Here is a 20,244-nt window from a genome sequence, read left to right on the forward strand (position 1 = left end):
GCATTAAAGAAATTTAACTTAGATATTAATACAAACAAAAGAAAACTTTGTGTTACACGCTAATAAATCTAAACAATGCAAACAGAGCACAATTAACGCCACATAAATAAAAAAATTTTATAACTTCGGTTCAATAAGGAAAAACTCTCATCAGTGTCGAAACACAGAATGAGAGAGTGAAACATAGCAGGGAAGAAGCTTTCATGATTCCTTTTTTAAAAATAGGCCTTTTTTAAGATCAAACAAGTTTATTCTATTTTGAATATTATTCATTAAGCATAAATGCGCAAGAACATAAATTGTTCCAAGTGAAACAAGCAAAGTTAGGGCCCCTAATATAATACAAATATTTGACGTTCATTAAATTATGAAGAATTGAAAATTAACTGTTAAGAAGTAAAACATAGTACAGTACGGAACCCGTTATCCGGAATTCAGAAAACCGGAAAACAAAAAAACCGGAACGAAATTCGATAAATCTTCCCGCCATTTAAAAAAAAAATAATCTTTTTTCCTCATAAAATTTTAGGATTTTTCTTTCTTTTTTGAAAGCTGTTACAATCATTTTGGAAATAATCATTAGTGTCAACGTTTTTTCTTCTTTTTAAGATTATTACCAAATATTTTTTTTTAGTCAGGTTTAACAATAAAAAAAACGTCTTTTTGTAGCAATTCAGAAAACCGGAAAAATCAGTTATCCGGAATAGCGATGGTCCCGATCTTTCCGGATAATCGGTTCCCTACTGTAGTTAATACCAATCATATTTAAAATTTGGTTCAACTCTAGAACGTCAAAAGATATCTCTTTTATAGAAGTATAAATCACGGAAATTATATCAAAGTTGCAGATATTTTGGTATAAAAATAAAATAGAATTAAGATTTTATAATTGAAGAAAAATAATGATAAGAACTCACAGAATTTTTGTAAAAAAAGTACAAAATGGTCCTCGCTAAACGATCATAGCACCAGTGACCATGGACTAGTAAGAGGCGTTCCAAATGCTTGAAACGTACAATTGTGAAGTCACTTGCCATAACAGCTTGCATGCCTTCTTTACCACTCACTCCAACACCAACATCTGCCGTTTGAATCATGCTCACATCATTGGCACCATCACCTTAAAACATCATAACAAATTCTACTTAATTCTAAACACAAATGAAAAAATATATGTGGTGAACAACACACAGTAGTTGGTTTCTTACACACTAAGAAATTACATTATAACTAATGAGCAGGCGTAAATGAACCGAAAATGTTTTAACACATTTATAGTCAATAATTATTACAATAGCTACAGTTAAATTAACTATAGAAGCTTATTTACATTTAGATTAAAAATTTATCAGCAGTTCTCAAAATAACATTTATATACGTATCAGTAAAGTTTTTTTTTCTTTTCATTTTCTGGAATTTCAGAGTAAAACCACACATGTTACAAATAAATATCATGCATAATACAGTACAGAACCCGTTATCCGGAAATCAGAAAACCGGAATACCAAAAAACCGGAACGAAATTCGCTGAATTTTCCCACCATTTTTAAAAAAAAAAAATTTTTCCTCATAAGATTTTAAAATTTTTTTTTCTTTTTTGAAAGATGTTTACCATACCATCATTTTAGAAATAATCATTACTGTATTATTTCATCGTCTTTTCTTCTTTTTAAGATTATTTCCTACTATTTTTTTTTTTAGTTGGGTTTAACAATAAAAAAGACGGCTTTTTGTAGCGATTCAGAAAACCGGAAAAATCAGTTATCCGGAATAGCGATGGTCCCGATCGTTCCGGATAATCGGTTCCCTACTGTACTTTAATTTAACTTTTGTGAACCAAAATAATAAAACTGAGTTTAGCCAACAAAGGATAAGGTATATTTTGTGTTATATAGACAAAAGCAAAAAACGTGCATACAGCACATATGAAAGTACTTAAATGGACATACTACTATAGTTTCAGTTCTATAAATAAGAACCTTTCTCAGTGTCAAAGCATGAAAAACAATCATAGGTTCAACGCTTTGACACTGAGGAAGGTACTTGTTTATAGAACTGAAACTATAGTATGTCCATTTAAGTACTTTCATTTGAGCTTGATTTATGCTTTTTTTTTTTTTTGCTTTAATCTAAATGAGTTTAGGTTCTAGAAATAAAGAAAGAATTGTGATGCTATAATATTCCAAAAGCTACTTTTATATTTCTGTCAACATGAACTCTTCCCAAAAAGTACTAATTACAGAAGGAGGAGGTGCTATTTATACAGAACCAAATTGAATCAAGGAACTATGTATCAAAAAATATTACTCAGATTCTGTAAATGTTTTCCAAAAAAAAAGTCAATGTATTCATTTAAATAGAGATAGTAAAGTAAAATACATACCTACGGCAAGAGTCAACACATCTAAAGTTTCTTTGACTAAGCTGACTATGTATGCCTAGAAGATAGAAATAGGAAATTTTGTTTTAGTATTGGTCTTAATTTCTACAGAAAATTTTTCAAATTTAATTTAATAAAGAACAAAAAAAAAAAAAAAAAAAAAAAACAGCAGCACTAATGGTTTGGTTATTATAATATTTAAGCCTAAACAAATATAACAGTAAATAAAAAAAGAATAATTTTCAATAACTGAACCATACATATTAAACAGAAGTACCAAAGTTTAGGGTGAAGATGATTCGAAAAATATTAGAACAATAATCGGTATTTATGAAGTTTTCTAACAATAATTTCATCTTTCAAGGAATGCAGTTATTATAAAGACCCTCATAAATATGAACATAGAAAAAGCATTTCAAATGAAATACATCAACAAAAAAATTTTAATGCAAAAATACTCAAGAGAACAGTTTATATGTAAAGAGAAAAGAAATTAATAAAAAACTAATTGATTTAAGAAAGCCTTTCATCACAGACAATCAAAGAACCACAGAATCTTTGGCAAAAGATATGTGCACACATTTTGCATGCTTTCAACATTAAAAAAATGAAAACTATTTTTTTCATAAGTATTTTTTGCAAAATGTACATTATTTTCAGTTTTTGCTCATTTTATACATATGTTTACGGTATACTTTCTAGATAAAAAACCATTTAAATACTTAAAATAAGTATGAAAATCATACATTGTTTTTTTATTTACTATGTTGAAAATATAAAAAAATTATGACTATTTTTTATTGACACCGCAACAGAGTAATGTAAAATATTTTCAGAAATTTGGCATGCTGAGTTTGTAAGATTTGTTATCACTACTTTAGTTCCACTATTCATAGAATTTTAGGAGCCACTGTCCAAAGTAATTAAAATATAAGTTACTTTCTATTTCTACAGAGTCCAAGTTTGATACCTTTTGCAGTGGCGTTGCTCGGCAGCATAGCACAGAAGTGCAGTGTTGTGCAAGGCTAAGGAATAGCTTATCAAGTGGCTTATCTAGGACGTACGAGAGTGTACGGCCATCAATGACTAGAGCACGCCGCCTCTTGTCTTGGTGCACAGAGGCAACTGATAATCTTGGAGTGAAGAAAAAATGCCTCAGAGCACTACCAGAGGCACTAGAATTTAAGGATGGGTCGTAAGTGCAACCCTCTTGAGTCACTATGTCTTTCTTGATTTGATCTAAATAGAATTCCAATGTGTCTTCTGCAGCTTCCTGAAAATCAAAATAAATGAATATATAAACGTGGCATTTGTTTACATACACAACTGTTCTTTTCACTCTATTTTGAGTATACCAAGCCCGTCAAGTAACACATTTTATATTCTTTCACAAAGATTCTTTCAAACAGATTTCAATCCTTTCACTGAATATTTCGTATTTAGTACAAAGACAAGCGTGAAGGCACGTAGAACATAAACAATCTAATTAAGTATCGAAGTCCCCAAGTACACAAAATAAAAATATCATGGTTACAATTAAATGCATAAACAAATAATTAATCTAAGCTTAGTAAAAGACGTAGACAAGAAAGAATTATATTTCTACAAATTTGATGTACGATATGGTGTAGTATTAAATTAACTTCACGCTAATTAAAATTCTAACTTATAAGGAGAAACTTAGCTCAACTCTAACACACCATTTTGCTTATAAATGATCAGCTGGTGCTGCCATCATAGGTTATGTGTGTGGGTATTCGTGATCTTATTGAAGTGCAAGTACCTAATTCTATCTATAGCTTGTATTTGTTGTCTATAGCCAGATATCTCGAGCTTTTTTTAGAAGTTTCCGTATTTTAAATTATACACAATTTACTCATAAAAGCGTTAAGTTTATAAAAAAAGAAATGTTAGGAGAAGAAAATAAATAAAATTTTTTTAAGGAAACCATTTTAGTCTAAAACATTTTTAGAACTCTAAACTATCCATTAAAGAAAAATTTGTTTATGGTTCAGTTTTGAAAGCAAAACAGGATATATTTTCAACAATTTATTTAAATGTCACTTATTATCATTTATCTGCAGATTTTAAGCATGCACTTAAAAACAATTTAGTACTAAAATAAAATAAGAAAAGCAAATACCCAAAAACCATAACAAACCTTAGATCTAGCATTTAGTGTTAAAACCTCCATATCAGAAGAAAAGAGTTTGCAAGAATAAGCAATATTTACAGCTGTTTCCTGAAATTAAAAAATACTAATTTAAATACTCCACACAAAAAAGAATAACTAAGAGAATCAAATAAAATAATATTAAATGTGGTCATTAATAAAAATACCAGTTCTATCATTGCTACAACTAAATATTGCTTTCATCATCATTATAGTAGGCCAGACAGCCCAATGCGGGCCAATGTCTTTCTCTGAAGATTTCTCCATAAATATTGTTTTAGTTAAACATTTACTACTTCTTAAAATACTGGTTTAATGTCGTAGTGTGTCAAAATTTAACGTTCTAAATCAATTCATAACAAACACATATTAAGTACAAAAGTTATAAAACAGATTTTAAAAAAAATTATAAAAAGAAAAATAATTAGATTAAAAATCTTTATGTAATTCAGTCACAGAAATTAACTTTTTAAATATTACTCTAGATTTTAAATGGAATTAGACAGAGGGACAATTCTAGATAAGCAAAGTTTGTACAATATGCAAATATACCGTAGAAGGAACATAAAATTCTTTTGTTGTTTCCAATACTTGTTATTTTTTTATCAACCTTTAGTCATACAAAGGGTTTGAATTTTTCTGGAACTTTTAGACGTTCGTAATTTTACTTATTCACAATAAAATTAGAAGTAAATCTAAAAGCCCTTTAGACATTTGCAACACTTTTCATCTCTACAAGTACACAAGTTGAAATAAAAACGATTATAATTTTTTGTTCAACTTTCAAAAAATAAAAATTATGGTCTTCAACTACTATCGTTAAGTACAGTTAAATTATAAACATAAAAAGTTAATATTTAAAACATTAAAAATAGAAATTTTTAGGTAAAAAAAAAGATTTCTATAATATACATTTCAGCTTAAATTAAGTTTTAGGCATACCTAATTATTAATCAAAATAACCCATGGGTTTGGTTAATAGACATACCTGCTTATCACCGGTTAGTACCCAGACTACAATTCCAGCAGCCCTGAGGGAACTGATGGTTTGAGGTACACCATCCTGCAGCTTGTCCTCAATACCAGTAGCACCCAGTAGTTCAAGATTCCTCTCTATGTTGCATGCAGACTGATACAGTTTCTTATCTTTATCTTCAATACAAAGTTCAGCAGCTAAATGGCAAGGAAGCCACACTTTATACTCTTCAGGAGATATTATCTAGAGCAGACAAGGATCAATCATTAAAATAAAATCAATTTAACAAATTTCAAACATTTAGAACCATTAGGTAGAAAATTAATTTCCATTAAATCTAGCTTTTTGAATAATTTTTAATTGTTTACTTGTTAATTATGAAAAATTACAAACAAACCATCTAAGTACTTCTCATGGTCTAAATGGTTGGAATCTAATTATGTTGAACTTGTTCTATTCTTCTTCTATTAAACTAACCGTCCATCCCAAGAAGGACAGATTGTAATATATGGTTCTCAGCAGATCACCAAAGTCAGTGGTCATCCACCCACACACTGGCTGGCGATCAGTGTGTGAGGAGATGACCACTTTCATGAGGGACTGAAGGTATGCAATATTGGTCCTCCTTAAACTGTTCTACCACGAAGTGCTCAACTTTGAGTGCAAGTAACCCAAGCGGTAGAGTTATTCCCTTTACAGAGGATCAAAATCGTGATGGCATGTTTTTGAGTCATTCTCAGGGATGCTTCCAAGATTGTCAATTACCCATTGGGCAGCTCTAGTACAACGTAAACGAAGTACTATTACTACTACTCAACAACTCAATTATTTTTATAATAATCGAATAATTCAAAAGTGTACAGCGTTACTTAATAAAAAATTCTTAGGCAAACGAATTAAAGCATTTTGAAAGGTTTAAAGTTAACTATCTGCCTAAAAGTTATGGACAGCAGGAAGATAAACAAAGAGATAAGAAAATTAAACAAAATAAAATACTGCTTCATAAAATATATATAAAGCTTCAAGTTAAAACAATACAAGAGCAGGTGCTATAAAGCACCTGCTCTGTAATAAAATACAATATGGATATTATAGAAGTATCCTATTTATAAAATACTTACTTTCTTAGCCATGCATAAAACCCGAAGGCCTTTTCTTGAATAATTGTTTAAATGTTGCTCTGTTTTAAATATCATGTTCCTAATAGCTGTAATAAAAATATTTCATTTAAAAAATTTGTTTAATTCAAATTTTTAATGATATTTGATCAATTATAAAAATAAAACACTGTGATGTGACTATTTACTAATCAACATTTTCATTATACAATTTATTTCAATTGAAACGAAAGGGGGGAAAATGAAACTAAGTTCCGTCCCTATATTGAAATGGATTGTTCATTTTGTAAAATCCAAATGGGAATTAAAATAACATTGCATCAATGAAATAGCAAACAGAACTCACTACATAAGCCATTATAACGAACAGATTGCTGCAATGGGGGTAAGAGGATTGTATAAAAGAATGAAAAAAACTGTACTTTCCTAGAATTGACTGAAAAATTTTACATAGACAAAGAAAATTAAAATTTTTTATGCAGACTAATGCCCAGAGTTGAGTTAGATCATTTTTACTACTGACTTCATAAGATCAAATATAAAGACTATAAAAATACTTAGAAGGAAAATAAGGACTGCAAGTTACAGGTGGTAATAACATACTTTTACTTTGACTAGGTGCTAGGTGTGACAAAATGGCAGAGTCAGCTCCCTTGCAGAGAAGAATTTTTTCACCAGTGATCGGATGCTGTATAATGACTGACATCCTCTTACGAGTCGCATCAAATGGAAGAACATGCAACAATTTGAACTCAATAAGGCCTTCACCTAGATGACATAAAAGTTATCAACATATTTATCGAAAGTGTAATTTATAAAGTCATTCAGTTTTAAGCCTATGAGGTTTTTAGTTTCAAAACTATTTCAACATATTTTCAGAAATTTTATGGGAGATGCAAATAACATCCATCGAAGCATTCAAATTTGGTGTTATATGCTTTTGAATAAAACAAGGTCTATGGTATATTTCATTCTAAAACATTTGTAAATAAAATTAAGTATGAACACCAAAATCTTAGCGTCAACACAGGTAGAGTTTGGTAGAATTGACCCAATTATTTAAAAAGATGATCATGCTCTTCTTTCAAGAGTCTGTCATAATGTAAAATCGAGTTTTGCTATGAATAATATGAGTAAAAATTGAGAATTGCTTACCAATTTCAGTAATCTTTGTTAAGGAAACAAACTTTTTAAAGAACCAATATTTCAAAAAGTTTCAGAATTTTTTGAATATAATAATTCAGAATTTTTTGAATATAAGAGTCCAGGCAATTATTTTGAGCAAGATAGTAAGTGTAGTTTAAAAATAAAGCTTTGCTTCTTTGCTTTTAGTTTAAATATCTCAAACTACACCCCTTTTATTTTCCTTTGAGAAAGAACTGTTCCCAACACTCATAATATAAACATATGCATAATTAGTATAGTATTATTAGGAAGTCTGAAACCCTACATTTTCTTGACAAAGAAAATGATAAATAAAACTGATTATGCTTTTTTTTAAAAAAAAAAAATTGTTATAGTAATTTAATTTGACACAAATTGTTTGATTTTAATGACAATAAACTATTAGAAAATAATGGTACAGATAGATCAATAATTAAAATAAAGTTAACAAAAAGAAAGGATCTCTTAAAGTACCTGGCAAGGCAACTGTTACTGACTCAGGTGTCCGTCGTAAAAGCCGACAGTTATAGCTGAAAGCCGTTTCTACCAGTGCTATTTCATCAGGACTTTCAGCTTCATATATTGGTCTGAATTCTAAAGGGGAAGGTGTGGGTGTTGTGCAGTGCCCTAAACCTAGGTGTAAAGGAAGAGTAAGATTGCGAGGTCTCTTGATAGGTGTTGAAGTAGTAGAGCTGGCTGGCGTACTTGCTTCACTCAAGAGATGGGCGTATTTATCATTAGAATTCTCCCATCCATCTGCAGAACCCCTCAACATTCTATTTGCAATGGGAGTGGCGTGATTTAGAAACAAACCACTGGAATTCATCTAAGGAAGGAGGTTAAAACTTGAATTAATGAGAGTTGTAAATACAATCCATTTTTAGTCAATTTTTAAACAAAAAAAGTTTTTGAAAAAGTAATCCCAAACAAGGAGGTAACAATTTTATACCCTTCTCAAGCAAATCTGAGTACAGTAGTTTCAACCAATTAAACAAGTTGAGTAAGTGTGGAAAAAAAAGGATGACGCCTACAGGGAATATTTTAAGTCAAGACTAAAGTCAATGCAGGAAAGGAACTGATCTAACATAGTTACAATTCAAACTTCAATTCCGAGTGTAAGAAAAAAAACTCATGTCAATGATAATAACTATCCAGTAATTAGGCCTATATTGAATTTAATTTGAAAAGAGTTAATTTTGGCCCAATAAGATAGCATGCCAAAATTTAGTTTTTAGAAGTAAATATTTTTTTTTATTGAACTAATACTTGCTTCTTTTTAAATGCCTGCTAATAAACAATGAAAAAATCCCTTTTCTCAGTGTTGAAAGAAACATGGTGCTAAGAAATTAAGAAAAAAACATTTTTTTATAATAATCATATTAAAAAAAGTTTTATGACAGTCATAAGTTAAGCAATTTTTTAATGAAAATATAAAAAGGAAAGTCTTATTGAAACATATGGCTTCTTATTGATATTACTAGAGATATTTTAAAGAAAAAGATACACTCTATGCAAGGTAAATAAAGCTATTATCTTATGCTTTATATATATATAAACTGTACAAATTTTGCAACAGCACAAATGATACTTTTGTTTAAAGCTTATGCAGAGTTTTTTTTACGTTGCTGCTGCAATACTAAATGCTATAATTGTACTGTTGCAAAGCTCAATGATTTTGCACATCAGCATATTACAAATACACTGATGTCCAAAATTTAGGGATAATGCAGTTTTATTAAATTATAAAAAGAAACATGTTTTATGTTCATTAAGAGTACTTAACTAATAATCTAACTTACTTGATCTTTGTGAGGATATTTTGCAACAACAACTGTATTGCAAAGAGCTAAGAGTAGGAAAAAATCCTGTATTCGTTGGGAATGTGTAGACAAATGGGTGATTTCTGTTGTGGATGAGTTGACATGCAGTTGAATTTCCATTTCAGATAATTCTTCTACAAGACTAGGATTCAAAACAAGATCACCCTAAAGGTAAAAGAAACAAATAACATAAGAGGGCTAGTTAAACCACAAGATGACTAAACAATAATTTAAAAACAACTATAAAATCTTTCAAATTTAAATAATTTAAAATTTATCACAACTGATTACACTGTTTGTGTTAGAAGACCAAGAATTCATTTATAACCCATGCAGAAAATAAAAATTTAAATTTTACTAGCTCACTACCAATTATTGTGTATATGGTTCTATGCCTGATACATCAAAGTAGTTTTTAGTACTATTTAAATTTTAGTTCTGTAGGTAAAGCCAAGTATTCCAATTAGAGAGGCTTATATGCAGAAAGAAATGTTTGGTTACATTTATAATCTATTATCATTATATCACTATTATATATAAATCTATTTGGTATATGCATTTAAAATAATTTTTTTTAAAAACTATGTAGAAATAACTTAGATTTAACAACATGATACAAATTCTTATAAGACACATTGAATCTCAGGATGAAATAGGTCTCAAAAGTTCCTATAGATCCCTTTGCTCAGACTTTCAAAAGTGAGCTCAAGTTCATCTTTTGTTCTAACTACACAAAAATATTACTTTTTATAAAAAAGAACAAAGATCCAAAGAACAATGGGGAAAACTATTTTAACACTATCAAAATATTACATATTTAGAAATAAAACTCACATTATTTAGATAAATAAGCGATCCACTTTTGAAAACTTTCCAACTGTTTGATTAGAATCAAATAAAATTCAATTCTATAATTTACAAATAAAATATATCAAAAGTTTTCTTGCTTATTTGAGAAAAATCAATTAAAATATATGATTTGAAAAGTAATTTATCTTTTCTTCAAGGAGGTAAACAAGGGAGAAATTTTGCATAAATGACAACAACGTTAACAATAATACACATAATTGGCATCTTTATTTTTAATTATTAAATTATCAAAATATTAAAGTTCTGTCAAAGCACAAACACTGTTGTGTGCATTAAATTTTTTTCTATTTGACAATGCAATATTTTTATGATACACCTTCATAGTACATAATTTAAAAGAATCAAATAGAAAGCTAATATAATTTATTCCTCAAGAAAAAAAGGTATGATAAACTAACTTTTTCATCAGAATCACAAGCAGGACTGGCAGCATCTCCTAAGTAAAGAAAAATAAATGTAATACTCCCTAAAAATAAACACATACAAAGAAGTATTTTAGCTCTGGTTTCAGAAAAAAAATCAGAACATAAAATAATGGTAAAGAAAAAATATTCCAGAAAACAGTACTTTTAAATAATGAACAAAAAATTATAATTTATGACAAAATACAGATGACAGTTCATTAAAATGGAATAATCTTCTTGTATTAATCATTATAACTTGAAAATGCTCATAAGGAAAAAGGACGATAAGAAATCAAAATTTTTTAGAAATACTTGAGAAATTCTTTTTTTCACTCTCAATTATTTTTTATAGGACATCTTGAGATATTTATTTCGTTTACTACTTTTATGCAGTGTATTGATAAGAATAATGCAATAACCTATGTATATGTTCACCATGAATGATCAAAGTCATGAGAATGTCGACTTTCACGGGTAAATGTCAATAATTACATTGCCGCTTTAGTGAATGTCTGAAATATTTGTTATATCTGATTTGATATTAATTTATTCATTGATATTATTATATTTATTTGCTATTTTAATATCTGCTGAGGATAGATTAGGAGAAACATCAGTGTTTGGAGAACCGGTTAAATGCAAACTGAGCAGTGGCATTTGACCTTAAAAAACATTGATGTAGGGCATAAAGGGCAAATGTATACTGGGCTGTGGCACTTAACTAGACTTAGTATATATTTCGGACATTTGCCAAAGCGACTATGTGATTGTCAACATTCACCGGTGGAAGTCAACAAGCACCAATTTTGGTCATTCACAGTAACATATATACAGTCAAACCCGCTATAGTGAACCTTCAAGGGACCGAAATTTTGGTTCACTATAACCAGGAGTTCACTATATCCGTTACGCAGGCAATTTCACTAATGGCTCCCAAACTCCTCCCTTTTATTACATTATATTCATATAAATGACTAAAAAATATTATGTAGTAGCAAAAAATGTGTTATTTTTCATCACTCTTCGTCTTGCGTACGAAAAAAATTAGTAATCTTTAGCTGATGAGCAATCCTCAACATCAGATATGGAAACACTTCCAGACTCTCAAATAATTTTTCCTGAATTTCTGTTATTCCGCTTTTTGAACCTGTCTAATCTGCCATTCGAGCACGTAAAAGTAGTTTCTATAGACGGTTTTAAAAATCGGTATATGCATTTATTTTGAAGTAGAAATTTCAAAATTATTACAAAGAAAACGAAGGGGGGGGGGGAATCAGTCGAAGACAGAAAAAAGTTCATTATATCCAACTTCCTCACTTTTTTGGTTCACTATATGCACTAAAAATAACATTATACGTGTATAGCAAGGCACGGGACCGAGCATTTCGTTCACTATATCCGGGAGTTCACTATAAGCCGTGTTCATTATAGCGGGGTTTGACTGTATTACTATTTGAAATTTATTTGTAGATAATAATCCAGATACTAACGTAAGTTGTAAATTTATTCTAAAAATATCCTATCCACTTACCAAAATTTTTATAATGAAATACATAATGAAAAATAGAACAATAGTATAACTTCCCAAAGATGATTTTAAAACAAGATAATTTTTAAAAATATATAAAATTAAAGCTCCCAAGTATTAAAGAAAGACAAATGGATTTTATTTCTTAGAGCCTAAAGAAGATTGCAATTCCATTTAAATATTTTAACCACTCTCCAATTTCTTTTTTTTTTGTCTTTAAATTTATTTTCATCTTGAACAGAATGTGCATTCATGTGTGCATTCCATTCAATTCTCTGAATGCACATCGTTCGGGGAATCATAACTGAAAAATGTTACTTCATATAGATACTAAACAGAGCATTTTGATAAATTATCCATGTTGATTCTATTTTTTTCCTCTTAGTAATTAATTTCAAAATATAAATAGATAAAAAGGAAATGAACATGTGCAAATACATATATAGCAGAGATAATAAATTGCAGAGCATTTACTGTTCAAATTCACAACTATATTACAAGTTTTAGAGCTATATATTACATTATAGATCTCTATATATACTGAAATTCAGACAAAAATAAATATGATGTCAAAGTTCATGTTACAAGACCTTAAGTGTCAATAATCTATGGTAAAAACAAAAATCAAAAGCTCATTTTAAAGTGAATTTTTTCTAGATAAGAATTTTAATAAGAATACCATCACATTTGGCAGGAAAGGTTCTGTCATGGCTATAATCAACTCCACTAATTGTGCACCTCTTAAACACCATATTATTTTCAGTTAGAGTGCCAGTCTTGTCTGAGAAAACGTATTCTACTTGTCCGAGCTCTTCGGTTATATTCAGAGCCCTGCATTCCAATTTCTTGCCAGAGGCCTTGTCAAAAAAACTGGAGTCTTGATGAATGAAGTACACTTGGCCTAATTTAATAATTTCAATGGTTACGTACAGTGACAAAGGAATCATGACCTGCAAAAATTCATAACAAGGGATAATTTTAATTAGGAAAAAGGTTTAAAATGAAATTTAAAAAAAGAGCAAAACATATTGAACATAAGTTATTTTTATCCAAAAGTTTTCAATTTGCATATCAGAAAAATAGGAATACACAACCAGGGGCCCAGAGGGTCAAATGATGTTCTTATATTATTTTTCTGCAGGACTCTGTCTTCCAAGTAAAAACATTTGAAAAAATTACATAACTATGGTATTCACTGCATATTTGTAATAACACTTTTAGCTTTGGTGATATTTATATGCAAAGTGGATTTAAATCAAATATAAGTAGTTATTTCACATCATAACTTGGTCCCAAATTAGAGTAGAAATGCTTTAAAAATTTAAATGCGTTCCACAATGAGTAGTTTTGTAAATATAGTTAAAAGAAGAATGACCAAATTTATATTTTAAAAAAAAAGAAAGAATTTAGAACATGTTTAAAACTTGAAGTAAGAAAAGAATTATTAAAAATATGTGTATTGTTTAGTGAAAATTTTACTTACTTGTAAAACAATAACAAAAGTCCAAAATATTAAAAAGGCTTCATTATATATTTCGGCATTATTGTTCAAATAAAAGCCAGGAAGAAAGGGCACAATGTTTCTGTCATGGTAGGTGCTAAGCCAAACTCCATTACCTTAAACAGAATTTCAAAAAACGAGATTGATACATTATTTCTGTTAAACAACAATCAATGTTATAGTTCATATTAAAAGGGATATAAAAAATATTGCTTTATAAAGTCAAACTTGTTTACTGCAAGAAATATAATTAGACATGAATACACAGTAAAACTAGTCAGCACTAGTTGAGACTCAAGCTTCTTTCAAACATCAAAAATTTGGACAATTTAAAATTCTAGTTGTTGTTAACGTATGTGTAATTTTTTTTTTTTTTTTTTTTTACATATTTCAGATAAAATCTGTGTCTTCCAACCATGCTATATTATGATCCACAGAATTTTTATTTTTATTTTAATGCTACAAAGCTAAATCATTTTTGTTTCTGATTCTATGTCGATTTTTAAATAGGCATAGAATCAGAAACAAAATGCATGGAATTCTATGCTGATTCTGATTTTTTTGTTAGGCCAAGGAAATTTTCCAATGCTGTTTCAAATTTGTTATATAGATAATAAACAAATTAAATATACAGATACATAGCATACTTTCGATGATATTCTTCATTGTGACTGGTATTTAGATAAATTCTAAATTATTATTTAGAATGATGTAATGTATGTTCTCACTTAAGCATTACACTTTTCATGATCGTCAAATTATTCATTTGAGCAACTCTAGTTCTTGAAAAGATTCGTTTACTTTATTGTTAAATTTCACATAATCCTCATTTTAAATAAAATCTTTGACAATTCTGTTGCATTATTTTTCCACTAAGTTATATATCAAATATTTTTACAAAGATTCCTTTTATTTATAATTTTGAGAAGTAATATAGACTCAGGTTAACATAATTTTAGATTTATGGGGTTCCACTGTACTTCCACTTTAGGTTTAAAAACATTGAGTTAATACTAAATTCTCTATTAAGAAAAAGTTATCAATTTTTTTTTAGAAAAAGCACTTAATATAAGTTAATAAATTTTTATATTTATTTTTTAAGACTCAAATTTAAAAATGAGAAACAGTATTTTTTTTTTTATCAATAGTCAATATTGATAAAAAGTAATAATTAAAAGGAAAGAAGCATACTTAAGTAATGCACACAAAAAATAAATAGCAATTATTTTAAATGTACTTCTCAATACTTTGATTTGAAAAGTTAAAATTCAATACTAAAATAGATGGGTTTTTTTTTAACAAATAAAAAGGTATTTTAACGGAAAAGGAAAAAACAAGCAAATTTTTTACACACCTACAGCACCAAGGAGACACAGTAAGATTAACATTATTATACAAAATATAACATTCCGGTTCATTAATTTTTCCAATTTACTCCTCTTATAACGAGGACCATCATTATTCAACATTGCTTTGGTTTCATGACCTAAAAAAATAAATAATAATTATAGTATTAATAAAAAAAATTATCAAGTAAAGGAAATAAGCAATCACAATGATAAAGATTACTCACAATTGATAAGATTTTTTAAAAAAAGCGTATAAATACGTTAATGTAAATTATATACAAATAAATGTAAATTGTAAACAATTATCTGTAACTTAATGTTTTTACTTTGTGTTTTAGGAAAAGCAAAAATTAAAACCTTATTTTGGGTAACTACTGCAACTACGAATCAAAATGTTAATGAAAGAGCAAATTGATGAATTTGCAAATCAATAAGTCAGCAAATAAAATAATCGATCAATTAGTGAATCCATAAATAAGATAATTTGTGCAATAAATAATGTGGTTTATTATTGTTATTCATGTACTAAGATAATAAATCCAGCTAAAAGTTAGAGTAAATAATAAAATTTTGATTTTGGTCTTTCTTAAGGTCTAAAGAGAGAACAAAATTTTACAAAATAACTAAAGAACAAAAATTTACCAATGCTCCTAAACTCATGGCAAAATTAACCTTTAAGCATTACCAAATCAAGGGAAGCTCATTACATATCATATTATTCTAATGGTTTTGACCAAAGACTGCCTTTTATTGCTAAATCTGCATGAATATTACAAAAACTGAACCAACACATACCATGCATAAAGCAATTATTATAACATCACATCATCTCCCATGAGAAATTTACGAAAAAAATACCAAAGTTTAAATGTATATTTGTAAAAATAATTATCAATTATATCGTGATAAGGTAACAAACTTCAATTAAATTTTTCTTAGTTTTTAAACATATAAAAAAATTTACTATATCCAAACATGTGATTGCTGGAAGAAGAAATTATCTGAATTTTGTTTTCTTAATGTGCAGTTTTTTTTAGTACTTAAATGTTTTTTGCCTCTTTGATAAATAAAACAAATAAATAAAAAAAACTGTGATTTTTATGCATAAAAGTAACATTTATAAAATTTAAAGAGAAAAAAGAAAATTTTGTAATCTGATAAATTTCTTCTCTTATCAACACATGAAAGAATATATATTTGAAAGAAAGACATATACAATTACACATAAAAGAATATGTACAATTTTATAACAACATATTTAATTCAGAAAACATCAGTTTTATTTATTTGTTTTCAAAAAAAATAAATATCTTAAATTTACCAGCATAAACCACAATGCCTTCTATGAAATCTGCATTTTTCAATACACAATCTTTTAATAGCAAGTTTTCTTTACAAATAGGCACTTTGGCACCAGAAGATAAGGTTCTAAAAAAATATGTATATATATCAATAAATGATTGTGCTTACATAAAAAATAGACAAATACATTAAAGTAAAAAAATAATTTTAAAAAAAACACTATTAGCACAAAAACTAATAAATATTTTTTCAACATACATGCAACCATTAAAATGGTATATCCTGTGATTTGGAGGATCACATTCTATTCTTCCATTGAAAGTAGATGGATGAAAGGGCTCTCCCTGCAAAAGTACAATTATGTATTAGTATTTATCTTAAAAAAATAAATAAGGATAGAAGCTATATTCATTAGAACAAAACTAAACTCTTTTAAAACATTTTATAAAACACCAATATTGCAGAAAATTAAATTCATCAGAATTTTTCTTTTGAAGTATTGGCAAGTTTTATCTATAAAAAATGAAAGTTTCCTTGGGAAGTTTAATGCTTAGGGATATTTCCATATCACAAGGGTGATTGTGAGCCCAAGTCAAAATTCCGGAAAATTTCTGGAGTTGAAAAAAAAAGAAGTTTAAATTGAAAAAAATTTAAACAAGGTTTTTTTCCTATTTCTCAATATTTCTTAGTTTACTTAAAATATATTTAAAATTTTACACATACTTATACCATTTACACATACCTACGATGACCTGGAGAAGTAATTAGAATTTACAAATAAGTCTTTCTTTCTTGAGTTTATGATTATAACAACTATTTACTGATAAAAAATGAATATAAGCTTATAAAGTATCTCTCTGGCTCTCCCTTACAAACAAATAAAATAAACTGTGCTTTTAAGCTCCATCTTTGAAAATTTGATTTCCGGAAACTTCTGTGATCAATGATTTTTTGAAATGTGTGGACCTTCGATCTCCGGAAACTTCCAGATCACTGTTAACGAAAATTCCGAAAATCCAGATTTTTTCCGGAGCACAATCAGCCCAGATTAATACAAAATCGTTATTTTAAGTTATGAAAATTAATAGCTCATGAATGACCAAAGTTGATTTGCAAAATCGAATTAAATCGATTGAACTATTTCCTGTTTTACATTATACATGAATATTTATCACACAAAATAATAATGTCTGTGCATTTTGGATTCACACTATTTATCACGGTTTTAAGCCATCGATTAAGCTCAAATCTTATACCACAAAGACTGTTAAAAAACGTAAACAAGTTTGTGACAGGAGCAAATGCAACGTGATAAGGATAAACATATAACATCTTCGTGCGATAATGCAACGTGATAAGGATAAACGCAACGTGATAAGGATAAACATCTTCGGAAGCATTCGGTTTCAATCAAGTGCTATGAATCGGATTTTTTCCGGAGCACAATCAGCCCTGATATCATTTCCTTTTTAGTGGCAACTGCTATTGCTACGAGTACAAGTACATGTACTTGCAATAAATTAAAAAAACAAATATATAACAACTTGCTCAAAGGTACTTGAGCTTGTCTCTGTTATGACTTTTTAAGTTAATTGCTTACAGCAGCCCACCAAAAGTTGGCAATTATTTTGGCAGAGGTATTGATAGATGAATATCCAATAGTAATTTAAGCAAAATCTATAGCAAATTTCTAATTATCCTAACTATAATGATCAAACCTCAAAAAAAATTTGTAGCTTTTATTTTACTTTCATGCAATTCAAATTAAAGAAATTTCCTTATATGCAGCACTTGCTTTAATATTAGAACAGCAACCTCTTTCCGCTTTGTTTAATGCTTATTGTTAAACTTTTTGACAAAAAAACGACACTTTTAATGATCATTTTTGGTTTTATCATGTGAATTTTTATAAACCAGTATAAAGGAAAAAAAACTTAATTCTGTTATTCGGAAAACTCCTCTGTTTCATCATCGCTTCACTAGAACTATTTGAGTTGACACTTAATTTAAAATTAAACGACATTTTTTTCTTTAACATTATTTTATAAACAATAAATAAATAATTGGGAAACCTTCAGGAAAGACCACCTTTGTGTAGCGACCTCCTCTATTTATTATACGCCCTAATAAAAATATACTGCTAAGATTCAAGAAAATAAGCCCAAATAATCATACACAGCTCAAAGATGAATGAACATGGTTAAGATAGGTCAAGTTTCCAAAGCTATTAACTCATAAACAAGTAAAATGGCAACCACAATGTTCAACCATGTTTTCTTAACTCCTCTGAAAGAAATCCCTGATAGAGGTGGAGAATTGAGTTAACATCGTCCAATAAAAAGACAATAGCATTAAAAAAATTCATATTTTAAAAATTAAATTTGTCTTACTTTTCCTGTAGTAGTTCTAAATTTAAATAGTCATAACTTTTACATTTTCAACAACATGTGATTTGAAGAAAGATAGTTTTTTTTGTCAAAAATTTGTACTGAAAAACATTATTCTTTTAATTAATTAAATAACACTAACAAAATTGTTTGCGCCATCTAAAGAAATTTTAATTTGAAAAAGGCAAGTCTGCAATTTTCTTGAATAAAATTTAATGAAATTGAAGTTTGCAATTTTCTAAGCACTAGGCTTTTTTAACTCCTTGCCTGCTATAGGCATATAGATACACTTTGTTAAGCCGATGCGTTAACTGCCCCTGGCGTGCATATACACCTTACCAAATTACAAAATCACAGCTATAAGTTAAACTAATCCACAACTTTGGAGTGCAATAGAATAACCTTGAGACTGTTTTCAAAGGATTTTAGATAAATTCAGTCAGACGTGCCGCTTCTTTTTCTCTAATGCACACTAAAACTACGAGCGCCTCTATATAAATTTTTTCATCTCGAAATTTTCCACGGCAGGATTAAGTAATTAAAATGTTGATTTGATTATTAACATAAAATTATATATAAAAATTTAAAACTAGAAAGAGGTATCAATATTAATGTATGATGGCTTTAAAAAAAACTAATTGAAAAAATTACAAAATTATTTAACATGCATATGAACTTAATTAATCAAAACGCAATAAAAACCACAGGACTTGAAATACAATAATTTATTTAGACGTCCAAGTAGTAGATTACAAGAAATAAGCAACGGTACAAGCTATAATCAGGTGAAACATATTAAACAGAAATATCAATTATTATGATAATTATAATAAAACATGAAAGCAATTTAAACTCAATCAACTATTTGTAATGTTATTTGGAAACATTCAGACCAGGGCAATGTTCATGGAATAATATCACATAGCCGAAGTTTAACAAATATTTTGATACTCAAGTCTACTTAAATTTTAAAACAAATATCTAAATAATGTCTGAAAGTAACAAATAAGATATTGAGTTTCAGGATATTTTAAAGAAAATGTTAACAATCGTTGCATAAGATAAAACACATATAATAATAGCATGTGTAAAGACAAATAGGAAGATCCGTATTATCACATTAATTATTTGTTTATGTTTCAACTGATAACAATAAAGTAACTATTCTTGAAAGAAACTCCTTCCCCGATGACTAAAAACATAAAACGAAGATCTGTTGAGCAGTTCGTCACTAGTCTTGTTTTGATACGATTCGATTGATTTTATTCTTTT

General features: G+C 28.4%; 1 protein-coding gene across 1 annotated transcript in view; it reads right to left on the reverse strand.

Moving 5' to 3' along the window:
- LOC107438279 (phospholipid-transporting ATPase VA) overlaps positions 1–20,244 on the reverse strand; it is a 126,605-nt gene that overhangs the window by 9,562 nt on the left and 96,799 nt on the right. The window contains exons 4-18 of the mRNA XM_016050515.4: positions 16,844–16,929; positions 16,605–16,711; positions 15,289–15,420; positions 13,917–14,050; positions 13,113–13,383; positions 10,900–10,937; positions 9,611–9,796; positions 8,286–8,637; positions 7,251–7,415; positions 6,651–6,736; positions 5,542–5,772; positions 4,542–4,622; positions 3,351–3,653; positions 2,384–2,438; positions 918–1,120 (exon numbers count right to left, since the gene is read on the reverse strand). Of these exons, the coding sequence (XP_015906001.1) occupies positions 918–1,120; positions 2,384–2,438; positions 3,351–3,653; positions 4,542–4,622; positions 5,542–5,772; positions 6,651–6,736; positions 7,251–7,415; positions 8,286–8,637; positions 9,611–9,796; positions 10,900–10,937; positions 13,113–13,383; positions 13,917–14,050; positions 15,289–15,420; positions 16,605–16,711; positions 16,844–16,929 (2,430 nt within the window). The remainder of the gene's footprint in view (positions 1–917; positions 1,121–2,383; positions 2,439–3,350; positions 3,654–4,541; positions 4,623–5,541; positions 5,773–6,650; positions 6,737–7,250; positions 7,416–8,285; positions 8,638–9,610; positions 9,797–10,899; positions 10,938–13,112; positions 13,384–13,916; positions 14,051–15,288; positions 15,421–16,604; positions 16,712–16,843; positions 16,930–20,244) is intronic.

The sequence above is a fragment of the Parasteatoda tepidariorum genome, chromosome 3 (genome assembly GCF_982258835.1).
Source record: "Parasteatoda tepidariorum strain Cologne lab strain chromosome 3, Ptep-v5.0, whole genome shotgun sequence".
Classification (NCBI taxonomy): domain Eukaryota; kingdom Metazoa; phylum Arthropoda; class Arachnida; order Araneae; family Theridiidae; genus Parasteatoda; species Parasteatoda tepidariorum.